General features: G+C 38.5%; 1 protein-coding gene across 2 annotated transcripts in view; it reads left to right on the forward strand.

Annotated features, from left to right (window-relative positions):
* RhoGEF3 (Rho guanine nucleotide exchange factor 3) overlaps positions 1-24713 on the forward strand; it is a 292834-nt gene that overhangs the window by 31213 nt on the left and 236908 nt on the right. For both annotated transcript variants that reach the window (XM_036359399.2, XM_070111335.1), the window contains exons 3-4: positions 7716-12182; positions 17055-18655. In XM_036359399.2, coding sequence (XP_036215292.2) covers positions 7716-12182; positions 17055-18655 — 6068 coding nt within the window. The remainder of the gene's footprint in view (positions 1-7715; positions 12183-17054; positions 18656-24713) is intronic.

The following is a 24713-nucleotide window of genomic DNA, read 5'->3' on the forward strand; positions in this document are numbered from 1 at the left end:
TCCAATATATACCTAATACCACTATTAAAGCTTAATACCGAAAGTTACACGAACACTTACTGTATTAAATATTTACTCCAGTAATATGTGAATTTCTTGTTTAACAAAAAAAAAAAAAAAAAATGGAGGAGTTTTATTTCCCTGCAGCTAATATGTTTAGAAGGAACGACCTACTTCGCTACATGGAATCCCTCTTAAGTAATCACTTTAACTTTCTGCTTTACCTGTTGCCTTGTGTGCTCCAACACGGCTTGGCTTGCATTTACTTCCTGCTCACACCGAGCATCCATTAAGTTGGCGTTCACAAGGAATTTACAATAGCCAATTTGCACAAGCTCAACACACGCACACCAGGCTACAACAGCGTTGCAGAGGCACTGTGCTGGAAGATCGTGCTATGCTTCAATTAGAATTTTTAATTAAGGCTAGTCACGTTACCGCTGCCCATCTGCCGAACGTTGCTCCTTTATGTAGCGCAATCTAGGCGTCACTCAGTCTGCGTTGTTGCGCTCTACCAGTGCGAGTGCGAGTATTACGTGGAGTATGAATTACGCTTGCGATTTCATTTGTTCATTTCTTCGTTAGTTAGATTGTTTTGGTCTTAGCGTAAATTTACATTTATTTCTTATGCATAGAATATATTTACAACGTTCGTACTTTAGGGTGGTACTTATAGGTATTTATGTTAGAAACTGATGAGAGAAGATAACTAAGGGTCCGGTGAGGTTAGGTTAGATGGCTGATACCTTAAAAAAGCGGGAGAGCACACTCAGACTTTCCGTACGGTCCTTTGTGAAGCCATACGAAAAACTCCTGTAGTTGGATATCAGCTATCGGCAAAAACGCTCTGAACCTTACAGAAATCTACTTATTTGTTTTATTTTTATTTCGCTATTTCACCTGTATGTCTAAAAGTATGAAATCCAAGGTGTTTTTGTCTTTATCTGGCAAAAGCGAGACATTCGAAGAGGAAGTGTTGTGACGATTCTAGCTCATCTTCTTCTGAAGAGCTAATGCAACTGGCATCCGGTAAGATGTTCAATCTTCCTACAAGAATCCCGACCGGACAGTGTCTAATTAAAACTCTTACAACCATTGATAGGTGGACCTTGCTCACAGATTTACCCTATTTACCCTAGGCTAGAAGGACCTTGCAAATGCACAGCTGCTGGTAGTTGACCAAGGCATGCTGAGCTGGTCTGAGATTCTCTGACTCTGAGGGCAGTTTTCGTAGTCGTACACCTTGCGGCTATTTCCACTGGTGTATATGCAACAAGACATTCAGTGCCATAGTTGGATTGGAGTGATGAGAGCAGCCCGTTAAAGACTCGCCAATTGCTTCGCGAGTGTAGTCTTTTTCAGCGTCTTAAGCCAAGCAAAAGTTCCGTAGAACATTATACGCTTAACTATGGTTTCATAGACCCAAAGAACTACCTTTGGTGAGAGTCCCCAGCTGAGAGTCAGAATCTTTGTTTATGAGCAATATGGGCTTATGCCCTAACATGTCTGGGGCAGATAACGTCTAACAAAATGCTCAATAGAGCTTGTAAAGCTTTCAGCTACCATTCAACCCAAGTAGTTTTTATAATTAACGATGAAAAATCGACTGGAAGAAATTCCAGTAAAAGTCATAAGATAAAACTGACTTCAAATAAATTATCGTCACTAGCAAATGAAATATGGAATCTATAATGCTTTCTAAAGTAAATTACAACAAAGATATGTAGGAAGCATTATAAACGACAGAAATAATAAACAGAATCAAAAAGTCCTTGGGTTCCTGAAAGTATTTATTTGAAATATATAATACTTAATGGTTGAATATTTCAAGTTGAGAATCTGTAAAATAAATGTTGAAATTGCGTACTCAGTATTTTGGGATTAGTTCCCTTCAATGCGAGGATCAGCCCTGGAACCTATCCTAACCTGATTTTGTTTTATAAAGGATCTATTTATTGACACTTTTAGATCCATTGTGGATAAAAATGGAAAACTTGACGAATTTAAATGATTGTTGTTGTTGTTTTGGTTTAAAGTTAATGACAGTTCCGATGATTATAAACAGTACTACCAGGGTGGCGCCAGAATTCGAAAGCAAAGCTCGTTGCATTATCTTATAGTTTATACCATTTCTTTCTGGGTCAAATTCGATCAGATATTATAGAATATGCATGATAGTTTTAGCAATGTAACGGTTGTTATAAATCCCTAAAAGAGTCGATGTGAATATAAGCTCATTGTTAAAATTTATGAAATAAGTTGACATTTCGATATTCGTTAGTGTGTTCTTGATACATACATAGTACACGTAGCGTGCAAGATTTCTAACCAGCCTTGAAGGAACTCATGGCTTTATTGTATTCAGATATACATCGCGGTTATGGTGATAGAGAAGAAGCCCCCCGTAGTTATCTCGGCAATGCAGTTATCTGAGTTTATGAAATTTCAAAGGCAATTTTACCCGCAGCGGGATTACTAGGGATATGATCATCGAATAAAGGTTTCAGTAAGGATCGTTTGTCAAGATACAATTTTAACCTCTTGAAAATACACTCAAACGGGATGATTTATGGTACCCTTGGACTTGAACACTGGTATCAATTGTACCGTAAAAGAGAGTCGAACGTTTCTGCAGTTTAGGTTCCTATTCGTATTCCTGAGTTTACTTTAGGGTTTGCTAAGTGGGTGTCCGGTAGGTAGGGTTTCCTAGGTTAGGGTTTACTTTAGGGTTTCCAATACTTAAGTAATTAAATAAATAATTAGAGCATGGAATCATCCAATCCGATAACAAAGATGGGTAGGGCAAAAACTTTCTACGTTTCTGTCATGTGCGACACCTTCGTAACATACTATAACTACTAGGTCCTCATTAAAGTAAAATCCAAAGAGTCACTCAACCCTAAATTTGATATTATAGCTTCCTCGAGATGGTCGGTACGTGTCCATAAAATTTTGGACCACCCTAATGTATGCATAATCTCTATAATAACAGCTTATTTACAGGCTTGTGTTGGAAGTGCATGAAATATAAGTCGAACAATAGAAATTCCCTTCGGACAATACACCTATATATACATGAATATATATATAATATATTTTTATATTCATATACACTCACATATTCATACGCGCCGACGTCACATATTTAATTGTGCAACACCAGTGATTTAATTTAAAATTTGCTTACTTTCACCGCACACTGTTGGCTCAACGATAATTAATCACTGTAATGAGTGAGTATTCACTACCGAACACAAGCGAAATTCAAAAAAGAACAACAACACCAATAAATAAAGTAAAATTAATAAGTTACGTGCAGCTTTTGCGGTTGCGAGGGCGTATTGTGAAAATGTTTTTAAATAGAAATTTCAAGCACGGCGATTAAGTAATTATTTGTGTTGGATTTGGCTCATTTCATACACCTAGATATATGTATATACTTATGTGCATGTGTGGACAAAATCACTTAACGACTACCGTTACTTAAGTATGTAATTAACGCTATTGATTACGAAGCAAGAATTTGTAATTAAATAATTTAATTATTAATGAATTTTTTTTCACAGACTCAATGAATTTTTTCGTAAATTAATCGCTGAGGAATAATTTTAATTAGTGCTAAGTACCTTCCGAGATTTACGGCTAGTAGCAAACTTTTGAAACTCACTTAAATGATGTGGCAACATTTTAGGAACTAAGAATAGACATATTAAAGTTAAATTAATCACTTGATTCGGGGTCCATACTATAAAGTGAATATATAAGAACCTCCCAACCAAGCTACTGGCGCGTCACTATCGATGTGTGTAGCCTGGCGTTGTTCTGATGGAACACAATTCCTCTCCTATTGATCAAAGCAGGCCGCGTCTGAGCTTTTGCTTATTTCAGACGGTGCAATTGTTGACAGTAGAGGTTCGAATAAAGAGCTTAGTGTTTTGGGAGCAGCTCATAATAGATGATTAATTGGCAATACCACTAGGTACACAGCAATTTCTACCTGACAGTCAACCTTTGGCTTAGCCACCATTTGTGGTGGCTGATCGGAATTCAACCAGAATCATTTTCGCTAGACGTTGTCATAAGTGATACACGTTTCATCACCAGCAATTATCCGCTTCCAGAATCGCTCGATTTTGTTGCGATTCAGCAGCGATTCGCAAATAGAAATTCGGACCATATGATGTTTTTTTTTTTGCTTAAACTCGTGTGTGATGAATTAGAAATAAATACAATACAAATTACTAAAGCCATTTAATTGAAAAATAATTGAACTCCTTTTACTAGTCATATTATATTATAATCTTCAGATGTCTCTGAAGTATAGTGCCAAGATTTGATCATGCAATCTGAATGGTCAATGTCCGGTTAGATATCATTGCACCTTTTTAGTAGGTAACTTGATGAGCAAAGTAATCTACTTTAGGGTATTTAATAAATTTCCTAATGCTGTCACGCTACTTTGGATCTTTTGAGCTTGATTACACCATAAATTCGATAGCAGCTGTCTTCGATTCGCCACTTCTCTGCTCGCTTCTGCTCTCATGACATGAAAAAAAATTACATGTAAAAGCGACAACAAAGTTATCAAGTTGAATACAAAAGAGTATGCGGATACCTAACTAAATTGGTTTAGTCGTTATCTTCAATGCTACCAAGTTTTGTTTTGCATACTATTTTAGACCAGTTTTACTATTGTGAATGGTTCAAATGACAAATATCCTTTTTTCTTGTATTTTCAAAATATAATACTTTAAATTAATTATAGTAATTTATTCAATCAAAAATAAAGGGTTACTGCACCGTTTTTCAACGCGAAAAAAGGAATTTCTCTACTGAGCAAGAATCATAACACTATTGCGCATGCGTCAGAAGCCATGTTAGCGCAGGGTTGCAACACGAGTGCTGCCTGTTTAGCTATAGTTTGATCGATTCGCTGTAAAGTAATGCTTGGCTAATCGAAGACAGCTTGTAGTACTGTTATACTGGTTAGAATAAGCAGAGACAATAATCTCATGTCTAATTGCATTAAAGTACCTGTTTAGGAATGAAGGAGAGCTACGTCGTGAGGTCTATTATTGGACGGTTGTCATATGTCAGCTATGGACAATTGCTAGCAATTCATTGGTCGGAAGTACCTTATGCTGTGGGTGTAAGGTCTAGCGAACTGCTTACTCTCTGTTAGGTTTGTCTGTTTATAATTGTAGGGGTACCGAGACCAGTATCCGATTGACATCCATTTCAGAAATTATTTGGAATATAGTATGGTAAAATTTTCTTAGCATTTCCTTTCTCACTGTTTTGATTTTACAACTTTAAAGTTAGAAAACCTTGCCTCCCACTTGTCATTCTGGTGAACTTGATAGAATCGAATTTAACGTATGGGCACATTTACAATGGTTTTAAAATACATCCAATTAACAGTTATGTATTGTTCATAATCTTTAAACTATTTATTCATATATTCAGAATTTATTTCGAGTTGTCAACTTGATGAATTTTCCCTAATCTCTTTTGCCTCGTTTAAAAGGAGATTTATATAAAACTCAACTATTTAGAAAGAATTTCATAACAAACTGCAAACGATTGCCAATCACTTCTAATATCCAAATTGGATAGAAATAAAAACCATTATCGCAAATGTTATCTACAAACTTCCAACAGAAGTGGGTTACTCATACGCCTTGCGCAACTTCATGGCAGCGCGATACAAAAACCAAAAACGAGACAATATAACAATATTTCATATGAATATGCCTCGAATGGCTGGCTATAGAATTTCGTAAACAAAGGCGCGTCATGTGGCAGGTGGCAGGTATGGCAGCTCTATGTTTCTATGGCGTGCGCCAATACTTGGCATAAAAATGCTTTTAACGCTAAGCTGCTTTTTCTTTGCTACGCTGATATGCGATTGTATAGTTGTGTGAGTGTGTTCATTGAACTTTCACACATACATACATATATACATATTCCAAAAGCGTGCAGCCATTCTGTGCTCTCATATTGCATTTACACGCATCGAGTGCGGTTTTTAGCGACAACGGGTAACTTTTCAATCAGATTTCCGTTTCCATCAACGTTTCCGTAACATCGCCAATTCAATGTACGTACAACAGTAGCAACAACAAAACCGAGAGCAAAAAAATCTGAAACGCACGTATTGAATGTGCGGCATGCCACCACATGTGGTCGAATTATTATTGCGATTGCGAGTTGTATGCTTGAATGCTTGAGCGGAAAGAGGCGTTAGTATCGTTTGAAATGTGTATGAATCGCACACTAAGTAGCACGCGTAGTTTAGAGCTTCTATTCGGCTTGAATTTATTGCATTCGCTGACATCGATTGTTTGCTTTTTGCGCAGCATCTGGTAGTCGAATTTTTCTTTGTGGTATTTTTGCACCCTACTTTAGGTCTATTGTGGTCCTGTTGCTTAGTTATACCAAACTCTGAAGGAAGCCGCTGTTGAAGTAATGATCAGAATAATACTATGGCCACATTCCAAAAAAAAAATCGAGGAATAAAGACTTTTGATGGCAATCGTTCTTGAAATAAAATCGCTTTGGAGTCATATTCTCAAATGCACTATGCTATCCGAGGGGATTTAGAGTTTCAAAGTGAACCTCGGATTAGAGCTCCAGCTTCATCCAGTAGTCAGAATAGCGTAATGTGAGATCATCCAGTTAAACAAAAGAAACTTGGATTTTAAATACCTTTTGCTCTCTAGTGAGTAATATGTGCCTTGAACTTATTTCATAGAACAATATGCTAGCAAATCCAGAAGAAGTCTGAGCTGAAGGCTTAAACATAGTTCGTAGACCCAATCCTGATTAAGAATATCATTGCAGCTAAACCGACGTACTTTAAGTAAGGTTACTGCGGAGCCAGAAGTTCTACCGTTATGCTGAAACAATCAATATCCCTCTTTATTGTGAGAGTAATTTGAAACCAAATATGACATTATGTAAGCTGAACTAAGAGAGCTGGAATGTTCGAACTGCGACCAATTCGAACCAAAAGCGCTATTATAAACCTATACTCTATAATTTTAGTAAATCTGGTGTATGTGAGCAAAGTCACTCCCCATTCGTGTGGAACCGATGTAAGACCGCAAAGAAAGCCCAAATTTCCGAACCCCAACCCTATAATTTGGATTACCGCAGTCACTAAGAATATGTAAAGTAATATACTGAATTCCGTGGTTTATCTCACATACTGACCACTGTCTCTCTAATGCAAGCTCACCCGGAAGCAATCAGAATCAGTCGAAGTCAAAGCCAACAGGTAGTAAAACACCAGCTTATGTAAGCTGAACTTAAGGGAGTTGAGATCATGAAACTGGGATCACTTTTAACTCACAAGCCCTAATATAAGTCCATACCCTATAATTTGAAGAGATCTGGGTATTTGCAGCAGAGACATTCCCCCTTCGAAGAGCTCATCGAAAGAGATACGGAATTTTCGGACCCCAACACTATAATGATTATTACCAAAACAACTGAAAATATCTAGGGTATCAGAAAAACTTCGTTCTAACCGCTTGAAGTTTCAGAAGATATTCAAGTATGTGATTAGAGGCTACATTAAAAAGTCTAGCTATCTGAATCAACTAAAGTAGGGTATCCAAAGTTCGCTTTCACCAAAGTTATGTGCGTTATTTTTCCCATATTTTACACTCATTCGAACTCACCATTGTTCTGTTATCATTTCTCTTTTGCAGAGCAAAGACCGGTCGGTGTCCTCAGTACGTGACCGCATTTACGACGATCCAGCATACACAGACGATATTAGCCACCTCGCGAACCCACTACGACGCAACAGCTGTTCAGGCAAAGCGGACGGCAAAGCGAAATCTTTTGCTAGTGGCAATACGGTGAGCAACTTGACGGCCAGTGCCAGCAGCTCGCTTGGGAAGCGCAGTAAATTATCCAAAGAATTTTTGCAGCAAAATAAATTACGCGATGGTGGCGCGGCCTATGAGCGCGACGCATCGAGCAGTTCAGACGAGCCACTACGTTCAGAGAGTCAATCCAAAAGCGGCGCAACTGCGAGTGCTGGACGACGTGGGCGCAGCCTAGAACGTAGCGCTGCTGCATCGTCGGGGGCAAAGAGCGGTGAGAGGAAACGTGAGAAACGCGAACGCAGCAATAAACAGAAAAGCAATACGTGTATGGAAAGCCATACGCTGACTCAACAAGCTGATATGCAACAAAAACAAGACAGCTATGCCGAAACAACAACCAATACGCGTGCGTCAAGTAATCGGCGGTCTAAAACGCAGTCAACCATGATGACCAAACAGTACAGCGATGGCGCTGCAGCCGATTTACAATGGGCGGTCGAGCAGCAGCAAGCGCGCGATGAGATTTCATCTATGCACAGCGGTCCATCTGCGGTAAAGGCTGTTACAGCAACAAGCGCTGCAGGCAGTGTCAGCTCGAAAATGCAAATTGGAAGACGTTTCTTGCGCGGCGAAATCGGCATAAAGAGTTTCAATTACTACTTACTCAAGGAGGGTATTAAGAGCTCGAAGCGCTTTGTGGAGAAACAGCGCAACTCATTCACAAGCGGCTTAGCGAGCGCGGCAAGTGGCGGCAGGAAGACGCACTCACGCAGCGAGGAGAATATCTATGAGGAGATTTTCTTCAAGGATGCGCCACCATCAGATGATGAACAACAGCAACTACAAGAACAACAGCAGCAGCAGCCACCGCCACCGCCGCTGCAGCAAAGTAATAGCGCACATACACAGCTGCAACCGCAAACTCAACAACAGCAACATACACAACATGCACATCAAGGTAGAGGCGCCGATACCCCTATATCACAGTGCAGCGGCAGCGAAGAGGGTGTGTATGCCGACTGTGAACTTTGCCTGCAGCAATGCACCAAAGAGAATTGCGAATATTGCTACGCGCAGCAGGCGTCGGGTGGCGCGGTAGAGCACGGGCAAAGCGCCAGTAAAATACAGCGCGATATGGCGAAACCGTATGCGGTGGTGCCATTACAACAACAACAAACGCTTAATAAACTACCACAACAATTCGATACTGCCGCGCGGACATTAATCACCCAAGCGCCTAGTGCCGCGCCTGCTGATTACAACAGCTCGAGTAGCAATGGCGGCATGGCGGGCGCACAACTACCAGCCGCACACATACTGGAGTTCCAATCGTACAATCCGAATAATCCGGGCGTTTACAAAATAGAGACAACACCGGTGGCCATTACTGGTGAATACAATCCGATATTGCAATTTCAACAGTCTTCACCGTCAACAGGCACCGCAACAACAACAACACCCAGCATAGAGCTACAGCCTTTGGGTTTAGCGCAACATGCGTCGAATATGGCGCATCAACAACAACAACCACAATTAATCCAACAGCAAGTGAGCTATCAGCCAACAATACACCATCAGCAACAACAACAACAGCAGCAGCACTTGAAACACTCATCCAACAGCTACTTATTGCAAACGGGCGGCGTTGGTGGCGCGCCAACACATCACCACTACCATCAGTCACCAACAGTTGCCACCAGCAGCGCCGGTATACTTATAACACAACAGCGCGCACGCGGTCATCGTATGGGCAGTCATCAACACCAACAACAACACTCACATTATATGCTCACTTACCAAGCGCCTACAATGGCCGCAGGACCGCCCATCTCCGGTGGCGGTGGCATGCAACGCATGAACACCAAATCATCATCGTCCAGCGATTCGTTGCAACAGCACCAACATTTGCATAAATATAACACCATGTCACGCCTCGAAGCGCAGCATGTGCTGTTGGGCGATCCCTTCTATGGCGGCACCGCTATTGGACCGACACATTCTCTCATGTTTGCCGCTAGCCGTCCCATAGGCGGTTCACAGATACTCGTCGATTCGTACGAATTGCCGCAAATGTATAAAAGCGATTCGCGCGCCTCCATACTGAGCGAGTACTCGTTGCGTAGCAGCGATAATTCGCATCGCTACAATCGCTTTCGTTACGCAGGCGGCGGCGGTGGCAGCTTCAGCGGCGTTGCTGGCGGTGGCGGCCAGGTGAGCGATTCCAGTCTGGGGGACTCATTGTTTTCCTGCACCTCCGCGCAGCGTCGCTACTTTGGCAGTTCGGAGAGTTGCCGCTTTGGTTTCGAGTGCCGGCGCTGCAGCTTGGATGGCGGCGAAAAGTGTAGTTTCTCCGACACTTGCCGCTATGAGTGCCGTAACTGCGATTGCTCTTCCAGCTACTTCTCCTCAGATTTCGATGATATGTATGGTAGTGTAGCGGGTGCTGGTGGCTCGGCAGCCGCCTTAGGCGCACAGCGTAGCAGCGGCATACCGCGCAAAACTGCAGCTGGCACGCTGCCCGCAAGCGTTGGGAATGCGGAATATGAGCGCAAGCAGGAACAACTCGATTTGAAGCAGAATAAATATGCGCAGGATTTCTTTAAGCATGTGAATGATGTAAAGCGTAGCATCTACCAATCGGAGATGCAACGCAATGCAAGCGGCGCCGCTGAGTGTGCAGTTAGTAACAAATATGAAAGCAATCGCACTAAAGGTGGTGAACGTAGCGCGGCGTCTACTATGCAAGCGCCAGAAGGTAGTCCACGTCGCTACACCGCCAAAGAAGCGCCGCAAATAACTACACTACCGTTGACTAAAGAGCGCTCTCGCGCAGCGCGCGCCACAGCTGGCACGCATACAGACAGCTCGACTACGCCTACACCAGCGCCTAGAACTAGTTTACAGCAGTCGCAACCACAGCCAACACAACGCGCATCACGCCACGCAACAGCAACCGTTGCATATGAGCGCCACAGCGAATATCCTTCATTGGATCGATTGGTAGCAAGCGCCACGGGCGCCATACCAAAAGCAACAACTGTGTGCTTGCAAAACGCTGGCGGCGGTAAAAACAAAACTAATGCTACCGACACATTGCCAATGACAACCAGTGATATTAATAGCAATAATGATCAACCTATATGCAGCGAGCGTCATAGTCCGCGTCACAGTACAAAGAATTTGAAAATTACCGATCGCCCACTCGGTTTGACTGGCGCGTACGTGCACACCACTGATGCTGATACGGCCAAGGCCAGCGCTCGCAGCACACGTGTCGCCGCTGAGGCGCTCACTAATAACAACAACAATAATAACATCACTGTAGCTAATCACAATGAAACGCCGGTAGCAGCTTTATTGGGCGCCAGCACAGCTGGTAGCGCAGTTTGTGGCGGTAGTGGCGGCGTCGGCTCAATGAAGCGTGAACCACGTTATCTGAGTGTCGAGCATACTACCGGAAGTATACCTGCAGTGCATACTAGTAAACGGCACCACCGCAGCTCTTCCGCCTCCAAGCAATCGTCATTGTCCGTGACGCGTCGCAGCAAAGACATACCGGCGCCACCACCGCCATCGCCAGCCACTTACTCAGATCTGCAGGAATTGAAGGTGAACATTGAGAACGCACAAAAGCCAAAGCAACTAGATGAAGTTGAGTTGAAAAAATCGTCTGCTGAAAGGCGCAAGAAGAAGCATGCCAAAGCAGATATCGAACTGCAACAACAACAACAAGTGAATATAACAAACGCCGAAAGTCAGTCGAAAAGGGAAAAAGAAAAAGATGCCCAGCGCCAGCTGTCATTGAAGACAACTAAGGACGCGCAGTTGGTAGCTGTCGCACAGTTAAGTCCAACCAAAAATGACAAGTGCGACACAGTCAAGGCGACAAAGTTACAAATTCCAGTAACAGCAACAGCAACAAAAAATGCTGACATCTCTTTGAGTCAAGATTTATGTGAACGCCCAGCTGCTGCATTGCTGGCAGCCGCAAAATCACCTGTGGCTACTGCGGTGGCTGCGGCAGGTGCTAATTGCATGCCAGATACCGCAACGAAACAGCAGCAGCAACAACAACAACAATTACAGCAACAACTTCAAGAGCGCACACATGCCAAGCTGAATAATGCAAATTGCAATAGCAAGCATGCTTCAGAGGCAGTCAAACAACTGGAAATGTGCAACAGCGCACATGCCACAGACGATGATGATGTCTTTTATGATGCGCGCAGCGAGGATTCCGGTGGCACGGTGTCGAGTAGCTTGCTGCGCCGCCAAAAAGCAACAGCAGCGACGGCGGCAGCAGCAGCAGCAACAGTCAATAGCGGCAGTGAGCGACGCGGCAAGGTGAGTAATGTAAATGTATGGGTGTGTATATATGTGTTTTATATATATATTTTACATATATATATGTGTGTGCACTTGTGGGCCATCTTCTTGAATTTGCTCTTGCAGCAAAACCGCTGCGCCGCAATGCTTAGCAAAATTTCACTTGAACGCAAATCTTTGCATACCTACAGGCGCCGCCGCACATGTTTGCACTCGACTTCAACGTGCCTTTATTTGCGTGGTTGCGCATAGCTGCCGCATACTCGTCGTCTAACTTAGTCGCTTGTCTAACTTTCATTGCACTCATCTCGTTGTTTTTGTTTTAGCTGTTGTTATGCAGCGGTTTTTTGTTTTATTTTATTATGTGCAAGTTGTTAGCGCGTTGATTGTGCAACCAAAGTTCTGCCACTTTGTAAGTTTTCTTCTTTTACTTATACTTTGTTTATTTGCTGAACCCGCATGTGGCGCTGTCTACCTTTGCCTGCTCTCTATTGTTGTTCTTGGCGTTGTCTGGGTTTATTTCACTCAAGTCTCATGTCAAGCCATGTCTTTTTCGATTTCCTTCGCATTTTGACATCGAAAACTTTGTCCTACACGCCACGTGTTGAGGCACGCGCTAAAGCCGTGTTGTTGGTATTCTAGTCTAGTGCGGTGTGCGCTGTGCGTTGGGCGTTGCATAATAACTCCGCTACTCCGCCGCCGTACATTTCATTGCATTGCATTGTTGAGATATTTCATTAATGAAACAATTTATATTAAATGAGTTAAAGCCGCAGAAGTCAAGTCAAGCGTCAGCAGCCTGGCAGCCAGGTAACACAATGATACGTCTCCCTGGCGACGTCGACAGCTGTTCGGTTGTGCATGCGGGCATATAGGCCTAAACAGTTGTGAAATGTTTGGTATGTATGGCATTTTGTATATCTATCTTTATATGGAGTTGTAGAGGAGGGTTGCAAATTAGTATGAATATGAACGATTTGAACTCAAGAAATGGCTGCAATTGCATAAATGTTTCTAAAAGGCTACGTACAGGGTGCGTGAACTCTTATGGCGCCATCTAAACATTGTGATAGTTAGACATGACCATTCAAGATCACAAGAAACAACATTGCATAAATAAAATGTACCTGTTTTGAGATAAAACCAGCCTTAGAACTCAATATTAATGAATGTCGGCTCAGTATGTTTGTATGCAATGCTGTAAAAAAAGGTCTTACAGATCTTATAAGTCGACAAAATGCTTTGATACCAATACAAATTTTCTTAGACATTTTTTTCTATTCTCCCCAGCATGGCGTCTGAAAGAATGAGCTCGTAGGTCTTTAGCCATGGTGTCGCAAGTGTTGAGATGCTTATAACTCGTCTTCTTCCAAACAGCTTCTGCAAATGTCATCCGGTACGATTCCCAACTTAGAAAAGGCTAGAATTACTGACCGCGACAAACTCACTGGACCTCTTGTGATCAGCTTTGGTGCAAAAGAATTTTGCGACAGTGGAAGAATTTATGCCAGCCCAGCGCTCCGCGAAACCCAACTATGGTTTGGTACACAAAAAAAAAGCTCCTTGGCAACGGCCACCTAGAACTCCAGCTTTGACTGCGCCTGTTTCCTTTGTTTTTTAGGTTTTTTGAATAGTCAACGCTATTAATCTTCGGACCATGCACGAGGCATACATTCTTGTGGAAATCTTCTCTATATCACTCGAGATGTTCAATCTATCTATCTTGTCTATCTCTTATTTTATATGAGTTTTCCAGCATAATCCGTTATCGAGTTAGCTTGACGTAGAGCTTGTCTTTTTATATGTTTAGCCACATTTTCTCAGATCCTCTACTAAAACAAGTAGTTATGTTCAGCTGCCAATTAGTACAACTTCTGTTATGGATAGCCAATATTTTTATTTTTATAAATTCGTGACTATAACTTCGATAACCGGACGGACCATTCCTACGATTATATCTTCTTCGAGATGTATGTATGTGACCAAAGCTACTTCACGCTATGTGCTATGTGGTTCATGCACTCTACAGCAATTCTAGATTTAGGCATCCAGAATGCTCTAGAACTTCCTTAAGAGAAGTACCAGCCAACCTATTCAAGAATTGTTTAATCTCATTCTCGCATATATCGAGCTAATTTTTGATAAGGCTTATGTAAACGAGTGGTCAGAGCCGAACCTCTGATAACTGTATAGCTGCTGAACTTGGTGTTGTTATTACACCACCTCTAGAGTAGTTTGCACTTATTTTGTACTCTCGTGCTTTATTATTTGCTTCGCCACGTGCGCATTGCGAGCTGGTCAACTCCAGTACTTCTTTACCGGTGCTAGTATTCCGGTATATTTCATCAAAGATATTTTAGATTAAGATATGGTGAAAGAGGGCAAAGATGTTGAAAACTATGATAAAAATATTTTATTTATATTGCGGCTTGAAATCGCTGGGAAAACGGGTTCTGATTATCAAAGAAATTTTATGTTAGGTTAGGGTGAAAGCGGACGAGGATGGTGAAAGCTATGATGAAATTGTATTGTATATTAGTAAAAATATTGAGACTATTTTTGGATATATATTTGAGAATATTTTGGAATTTCTGTTAAGAACTTTTTTTTAGATCTTTCGGAGGAACAACGACAGTGCTTACACTCATAAAAGTCTTCTGAAGTAAAAATCAGAAAGCCCCCCAGTATAATAGCACTCATTATATCAAAGAAATAGCAGAAACAAGAGAAAAAAAAATCCGCAGAAATCTTAAAAACTAAATGACATTTCCACCAAGTTAGCGATTACGTTAAATATGTAAACAAACAAACGGCAAATCACGAATATTTAGCAAACAACAAATGAAAAGTCAGTGAAACTACGTAGAAGTTTCTCTCATAATCTCTGCACGCGGAGTGATGTAGCAAGAATAAACCAATCAAAAGAATGCCTGGCATTATTTGTAGCTATGCGAGGTCGGCAAACTTAAACAAACGCCGCAGGGAAGGTGTACAGAATGATAAAGGGGGGGTGGGGTTAATAGATAGAAAAGGATGGTGCAAACGAACAGCAGTGACAATGAATTTGAACTGAAAAACCCTGCAGCCATTCACGACACCTGCGAGCGGAGCGGACGGTGTGCAGATAAGTAAGACGCTCAAATCACAGCAGAGACAGTATTCTTCATACAAAACGCCGAGTTCGATGTGCCGGGCTCACTGACAATGGCATTAGCAAGTGTCCTGACGCTTCTATGCCCGTCCGCTTCTTAGTTTGATGGCATCAGGTGAGTTCCTCTACTCATCTCTTCCCTTCATCGCCATTTGTGCGGCTGACAATGCCAATGCCCCAGACGTTTTGCATTTCGACAGACTGGAGTCAAAGTAAAAGTTTTTCAATTAATTGAGCAAATTTACTTGATGTCATATTTCGCGGACGAGGACAATGGCACAAACAGATTAGGTGGTAGCTATAACGGTAACAATGCGTAGAACAAAGACATATTCGTAAGGTGAACAAACTATCGGCCATGTTGAGGAAGTAAAGCAAAGATTGCCTTGTAGTTGGTAGTAACACTTAAGACTTCCACAGAATGCAGGTAGAGTTGAGAAAATGTCAGATTTCTGTTGGGAATTGTTGTGCGGGAAATAGCATTTATGAAAGTCTTCGCAATATTAGCTTAGTAATAATAATAAAGCTAATAATAATTTCCTAAGTTGAGTGACTTGGTGAAGGAAGTGTTTGAGCTTTTGTTATGAGGTTTTAGAACCTTTTAGTGCAATGGTAGGCATCTGCAGTATTTCCAAGCACTTTTAAGTGTTATGTGAGCTTTGGGCTCAAAAATATGAATGCAAGGCTTGATCCCATTGAGTCTTTGACAATACCATGAGCTTTATAAACTCAAAAATAAACGTTTAAAAGTGATTTCTTGCTAAAAAAAAATGCAGTACACGGCGCGGACTAACTGCCAAGACAATCCGCTGACCTATTCAAGAGGTTAACCAATAAGAAACGGAGGCATTCATCAACAAGCCTTGTACCTTTAGTCAAGTATTCGCGTTCCTTAGAACGTTTGTGTGCATAAACCTAATTTTGCAATGCAGCATTCTTTCAAAAATTTCAAATACTTTAGTTTCATATCAGTCAGTTCAGGACTGATTTTATTTGCAGAAACTTCATACTATAGATACTAATATTTGTGGATCTGTCGTAAAGTATTAAATCTATTTTGGTTGGGTTTATGATGTATATTGAAATCTTAGAACGCCCAGAGGAGCGGACACAGATGTTGAACCAAAGGCTCTGCAGTTTTTTACAATAATATTTGTAGAATGAAAATCCATTTTTGGTGTAAGTGTTGAGCTCGACTCTTAGAAATCTTCAGTAACTGAGTTTCCCTCCGACCACAAATCACAAAAACTAACGCGCCCACTACTAACCATCTGTAGACCTCAAAAACTTGCTCAGAGAGGCACTTTTACTGCATGCATTTCTGAGGCCATCGTGCTGAGATTTTGTTGTTGGCTCAAAACCTATTCCGCTTGCTTTGAGTTCCACAATTAAGCTACCGCTTAGCAATAGTTTATGGTCGGATAGTAAGATTCGGTTATACTAAAGAGCTTGGAGCTCAGGCACAGACTCTCAGATTTCAGACAATTGTCGAATATAATTCAAAAAAAGTAAGTAGGCCAGTCGAAATGACCGTACCGAGAAGTATCTATAGTAAAGATTTGGACGAAGGCTTGAGCCTTGAAATTGACGTCGCCACTGTCGAGTCGAAAAAAAGTTCAAAGTTGGTCAAATTTCTTATCCATACATAAACGTTTACTCCAATTTACGTAATCTTAACTGTTTTTTAATCCAATTCGAACGACTGTACAACACACATTAAAAAGTACCGTTTCTTACAGACAACAACGAGCCCTGAATTCAACCGGGAGCAACATAAAGAAGAAGAAGAAGCAGCAGCGGCAGGAGAAAAGCCATCACATGAACACATAGCCAGCGGCAGCGACATTAAATTGGACACGGACTATGCTGGTGCAGTGCAGTCGGTCGCTGAGAATGACGAGGCCAACGCGACCACAGTACAAACGAAATCCAAGGACACGCTGGCGGCTAACAGTGAGAGCGTCAAAACTGAACGAACGAAAAGCGCAACGAGCAACAACAAGACGACGACGATTATTAGTAGCGGAGCTGCCAAAAGTGCAGCAGCACAAGCTGAAGCAACGAATGTGACAAATGTTGCTGCAGCCGGAGCAACAGGGTACTCGGCGATGGCATTGAACCTGGGCGACGAGGCAAATGCAGAAAATGCGGCAACCTCGGCAACTACAACACTGCCAAGCAGTGAGAAACACAAAGATGTAGGCGGCAGTGGCGCTTTGGAAGGTGGCAGCACTAGCAGCGGTCACCAAACGCGAAGAGAGAAGAAACGACGCGCCGCCAACAGCAGCAGCAGCCGAGAATCATCTGGCAGACAACATAAAGCAGCAACCATTCCGGCAATGACTATAAGTTGTGATACATGTTGCCAGATCGAATGTGAGCAATATCAACAGCAACAACAACAGCAAACACTACTGTACTCACAGTCCAGCCGCCGTCATGAGTCGCGTGCCGAAACCAAAACCAAAACAAGCAAAGCCGAAAGAGCGAACAAAATAAAAGACGAAAAGTGCAGAGAGCGTGCCGAGGCAACAACAAAAGCAAGCGACACAACCAGCACACTGGCGCGTAATGAGCAAGCAACAATTGCGCCAACAACAATAGCGTTGAGTACGAGTACAAGTGTGCCAGCTGGGAAAGAGCGGGCAGACTCGCCGTCGTCGTCGTCGCCGACATGCGCAACAGCTATGTTGACACGCGCGAGAGCAGCTGCCGCCACCGCCGCAGACACACAGCCAACTGTAGTGGAGACGCTGCAGCTGCATGCTATGACAACAACAACAGTAAATACCACAATTACAACAACTACCACAGACGGCAGTCCGGAAGAAGCAGTTACCACAACGATAATAGTCGAACAAATTGGCGCGCAAAGTGACAACAGCGAGCGCAACATTGAGACGTGCACGCAACATGTTGCTAAGCATGTTGCTAACAGCGCTCATGCAAATGAACAGACTGTTAACAAGTGTGCACAGCATCAGACACCGGCAGACGAGGAACTCTCGGAAGTTTCCAGCACAACAACAACAACAGCTACAACAACAAACGCAACCATCATCATAACGCCAGCTGAAGCCACAGCAACAACAACAATACCAGAAACAATAGCCGCTTTAGTGGAGACTGTAGACTCTGGCGACGCTACAATGGCTGCCAAACTGTTAACAGCATCAACAGCAGCGCCAGCAACATTAACGACAGCGCCAACGCTAGCAGTGACGTCAACAGCGCCAGCTTGCGAAGCCATCACCGCAACAACTTCGCCTTGCACCAGTGCGGCCAACTCGACGGTCAGTTGTATTTCGGATATCGCAGGTGTCACTACGCCTTCGTACAGGTATGTCGCTCGCGCGCGCGTTTCACATTTTCACATTTACAGTTTGTTTTGTCTGTTTTTATATTTGAGAAAAAAAGCGAGCAAGTAAAGTATCTTCGCACAAAAAAAAATTGCATATTTTCGCACATTTATTATAAGTGGTGTGGTGCGGTGCTATGCCATGCTATATGTATATGAATGTGTGTGTGTGTGTGGTTTTTTAAGCAAAACGGTGGAGTGCGCTAAAGTGTAGGTGATAATAAATTGGCAGCAAGCGAAATAAGAAATTTATATATTTTACAAAAAATTTGCTTCGTGCAACAACAACAACAAAAATTAGTTAGAACAACAACAAAAATTTCGTTAGAAATGAAAATGTTTTAGTGCTCGCGCTAAATGTGTCGCAGCAATATATTGTTGCTGTAGTTGTGCTGTTTTTTTTTGTTGTTGCATGCATTGGCTGTCTTGAGGTTTTGCTTGCAACAGCGCCAACGTCGATTTGCAGCCATTAATTGTCGCTGCTTGTTACTGTGTTTTTGTGTGGAAAAATCGTCGTAAAAACGTGTGTACGGTATTTATTGGCGATTTGAGCGGGCAAAGTGTTGTGGCAAGTAATGCAGACACAAACCTCCATATAACATTGTGTGTGCCTTTTTGCTGTTGTTTTTTTTTTTTTTTACTTTTTTTCTCTTGTTTTTGCGCTCATTCCAAGGCATTGCATTTGCTTGTGGCCGGTTCAGGCTTCGCCTATCTGCACTTAAGCTGACTTCCTTGGTTTACTCGCAATTCGTAGTTCGGACGACACGCAACATGTTCCTCGGTGCTCGTACTTATAGTTGGTGTGGTGACCAGTATAAGCCGATTTGACATTTTACGCACCATCTATGCAAGTGTCGAGCGACAAAAACGTACGCATGTTTTAGCTACCGTTATCGCTGTTTTTGTTTTCGTGGTTATTGTTGTTGTGCAGCTAAATAAGCTCAATGGGGGAGAAGTTTAAGGCCTTGTGCCCGAGTGTCCTTCTGTGGGGATGCACTTACATATATTTATGTCGATGTGTGCGGGTGTGCAATAATTTTTTGCACGTAAATAAATACAAATATTAAAGCGATGTATAAAAAACTAAACACAAAACAAAATATATATGAAAAATTTTAAAATGAAATTTACAAAAAAAAAAAAATTTCAATAATAAAAAGTATTAAAATAAGTAAAAAAGCTTTAAAAGTAACCAAATGTGTTAAAAAAATATAATTCATTAGTTGAAATGTTAAATTAAAAGATAATAATACATATAAAAATATATTTTTTATTTTAATAAACACGAGATAATAATAATAATATCTAAAATAATTAAAATAAAATTTGTTGAAAAATGGATTCAAAAAAATATAAATCTAAAAAATTAGACACGAATAAAAATAGTAACAAATGAAACAGGACCAAATTTATTTAATAAATTAAATTCTTATATAAAAAGTAACAAATAGTATATTTGCAGAAAAAAAAAATTTAAAAAAAAATAAATATATCTAATTCAAATTAATTTAATAATTATTTGTTACTATCTTTATTGTATTTATTGAACTTTTTCTCAACTAATTTCAATTACAGCAACCTAATTTACTCAGTTAACAAGTCTTCGCTACATTTATTAAGTAATTAGAGAGAAATGGTTAATTTACTTAATTAATTAATTAAATAAATTATTAAAAGTAAAATAAAAATTTCGTAATGTATATTCGGACAAACTAAAATGAATTAACAAATACTAAAAAAAAAATTCAATAAATTATTGGAATATTATAAATTAAACTAAACTAAAATTTTTTAAATTTAAATTTCAATAAAATTAAATTTAAGTAAAACGCTTAATTTACGCTTAGTTAATAAGAACTAAATTAAATTTAAATCTAAATGCATTTAAACTAAGTTAATTAGCAATAAATTAAATTAAATTAAATTGAACTGAATTGTTAAAATTGATATTATTTATAACAAAATTAAAAAATTATTTAAAAAAAAGTTAATTAATTTAAATAATTTATACTTAAAAAATAATTACTTTAATGAATTAAAAAAAAAAAACACAAATTTAATTTATTAAAATTAGAAATTTTAGCACAAAAACTATTTATTGAATTAAATATAATTTTTAATTAATTCAGTATATTTTTTATAAACTTTTCATTTTAATATTTAAAAAATTATTTCAACAAATGTTTTGGTTTGCTCAAATTAAATTTTGTAATAAAAGTAAATTAATTAATTAATTTTTCTAAATTTAGTATGTTAAATTACTTAAAAATTTGTTTCTTCGCTCAATTTTATTTACTACAATATGTTAATCTGTCACATAAGCTTTACAGAAAAATATTATACCTCATTGAAACAAGCGGAAAAGGTAGATTATTTCTATACATTTTTACCTTCTTTTTAGTAACTTACATACGCATTGTAATAATTAATAAGGTTTCAAATATGCTTAATTTTGAACTTCGAAGACAAATATTTCGAGTTTGGAGGCTAACTTTCTAAAATGGCGAAATTAATTTTTTACTTATGTCTCAATCTCTCGAAAAACTTTTTCTTGGTCCAATACCCAGAAAGTCGCTTTTATTTTATCAGTTAAAAAAAACCAAATCAAACAAACCAAGGCAACGCTTATACTCTTTTAATTTTAATTAACGAAAAATTTAAACAGTTGGCAACACTAAAAAAAAAGATATTAGCAATTGCGTGACTTTAGAGAACGTTTAGTGTAATGCCAATATTGCAATATTATATTATCTTCACAGTTATATTGAATAATTACTTAATTGACTACTTTGAATGAAGCAACTTTATCAAATTAAATTTAAAAGCATATAAATTAAGTCGCTTTATGCGAATTTAAAGTGATAAAATTAAATGAAAGAGGATGATAATGAGTTAAAGAATTAAAATACTTCAATTTTTTCATTAAATTTACTTGACATAAATTACGAATATTTATTAAAATGTTATTAACATAAATTTAATAAGATTAATTTGAACTAAAATACTTTTAAAATTATACAAAAAAAAATTTATTTAAACAGGTCTAATTATATACATTTTATAAACGAAACCGAACTTTTGTATTCAAAAATTAAATTACATTTAAATCTACAAGTATAGTTGCCTTTGACTAATTTCATTGAATTACAAATAAATGCGAATATATTCAACCATAAACTGTTAGTAATTAAATTTAATTGAATTAAGTTAAATTTTGGTAATTGAATTAGGCAATTTTAAACAGAATTAAATTGGACTAAGCAAATAAAATTAGAATAATTAAATTTAAATAGAGTAAAATATTGTAAAATAAAATACACCAAAATACCTAAAGTGAAATATAATTAATTACAAGTTAAATTAAATTTAATTAATTAATTAGTTAAATTAAATTAATTAATATTATAACTTAAATTAAATTAATTTTGAAAAAAATTACACAAACTAACAAAACACAAAATAAGATAACATATAATAACATAACAAAACGAAAAATATTTATTAAATTAAACTAAATTATTAAATTGAATATAAATTAAATATAAACTTATTAAGTTTAATTGTGCTTTATTTAAATAAATTTAGTTTAAACTGCTTATTTTATTAAGTTTAAAATTAATAATTTAATTTAATGACTTAATTGTATTAATATTTGATCATTTAATCAAATTAATTAACTAATTAAGTTTAATTAAAAATTTTTACTTTTGTTGAATGTAATTAATAATTTTAAACTTAATTGAGTACATAAAATACATAAAATAAAGTAGAATTAAATTTAAAAATATACATAAAGTAAAGTAAATTATAGTTCTTACATTACCAATAATATCTAATTGCTCTAAATATAACTAAATTAAATAAATATGAAATTCTTAAAACAAATTTCAAATTAAATTCATGTCGTTAAGCTTCTGCTGCATTCGTTAGATTTTTCTTCCTTCGTTTGTACTGTTTGATATCGTTTTCGTGGAAAGTGCGTATGTGTGTGTTGTCACATATATAACTCAAAAGTCAGCAGCATAAACTGCTCGTACACACACATATATGCAACTGTAATTCAATCGACACCACTCGTGCCATAATATTTACGGTTTTGTTTTTCAGTTATTTTTTTTATATTTTTTTATATTTTTGTTTACTTTTTTGTTTTTCGTGCACATACTATCAATCAAACATGTCAAAATCTTATTTACTTTTATTTAGTAAAAATATACGGAGCCAATTGTGGAGTGAGTTTAAGTGAATATAACATCTATATATATATATATATATATGAGAGTGCTTGTAGATATATGAGAGTGCTTGTGTGTGGGTGCAGCAAATTGATTTCGCATAATTACACAATTGTGCGCCGGCGTGTATGTGTGCTAAAGAAGGAAGAAAATAATACAATTACTACCGAAAATTTGGTAAAATTAAAAGAATTACAAAAAACCGTTAAAATAAAGTTAATTAAATAAATCGCCATAGCAGCAAAGAAGCAGTAAAAGCGAAAAGTGTACAACAAATACAAAAAAATAATAAGCAAGAAAAAAAAATTGAATAAAAAGCAACTACAAACACTTGGGGAGCAGGACAGGAGTTCAGCTGACTGCAAGCGATTTTAAGGAAGTGGAATTTGCGCTTCCGGCACGTACGTAGCTCCTTACATTTTGCACATACAAACATTTTTGCTTCATATTGCATGCACTTATGTGTGTTTTTATACAAAACATTCTCTAAGGAAATCGCTGCTGAATGCTGCACCAATGCACAAGCAAATGCATGCACATACAAATACAAACACACATGCATGCATATAATAAATGCATACCTTGGCTGAGTGCGTTTATTCACGCGACTGCGGTGTTAATATTAGAACTTTCTTTATATGTGTGTACTTCTGCATACATGTACATGTGTATAATTTAATATGTGTGCGTTTGTATGTGTGTGTGCCTTGTTATTTTTACTATATGAAAACTGTGTCACATGCGGTAATTATGTAGTGCCGTTGCAGCTATTTCAATATCCTGACTACTAAGCACACACCCATACATATATTTATACTCATACATACTCACATACACACACCTATATGTGCATATATACAAGGTACTTGTGTCAGCTGGTGTTTTAATAATCTCTTATACTTATTTCTGAAGAGACTTTCCAAAACGATTTTGCTTAGCTGCAGAAGCGCTATACACATACACATATTTATACTTACATCTACCATATATGTGTATATGTATATAGATATATAAAATAGTAAGTAATATTTGTACATATGTAGGTAGGTATAAATATATGCATGTGTGTGCTAGTGTTTTCACATTTCCTTAAGTTTGGCTTGCACTTAAGAAATTGCAGGCAGCCACCTACTCTAACTGTAACTTAGACTCACCGCATATTTGCCTCCGGTTGTGCATACATTGACACTACTTCACAAAAGTGTTGACGCCAGCAATTGGTTATTGACCCAGTGAGCGCTGCGGCACTTACACATACTTAATGTGAATTTGAATTATTACTGTATAATTAAGTGAATTTATATATGCACATATGTATATATTATATTAGGGTGGAGCGAAGAAAAAAATTTTTTTTTGCTTAGCCTGGGGGTAAAATCTAGGTTATAAAAAAAGAAAATTTTTGTACAAAAAAAATTTTTTTTTACATCTGGAGGCGGCGCAATCAGTTTTAAAGTAGATTTTCGAGTTACAATTTGCATTTCGTAAACAATTTTTGATAAGTGTTCTAAAAGCTGTAGTGAGTCCTCTTTCTAGCCAATTAAAAGTTATCAACTTAAAAAAATTATTTGTGGTCATTATTGGAGTTTAAGCGTTAAAATAAATTTTGAGCCATAAACTGTCACCTTCGGTAAATTTTATATAAATGCAAAGAGTTTTTTTCGAAATTTACTTTAAAGCTGAGTGCGCCGCCTCCAGATGTAAAAAAAATTTTTCTTTGTCCAAAAATTTTCTTTTTTTATAATATACAGACTTTACCCCAGGCTAAGCAAAAAACAAATGGTTCTTTTCGCTCCTCCCTAATA

This window comes from Bactrocera oleae, chromosome 6, assembly GCF_042242935.1.
Source record: "Bactrocera oleae isolate idBacOlea1 chromosome 6, idBacOlea1, whole genome shotgun sequence".
NCBI classification, from domain to species: domain Eukaryota; kingdom Metazoa; phylum Arthropoda; class Insecta; order Diptera; family Tephritidae; genus Bactrocera; species Bactrocera oleae.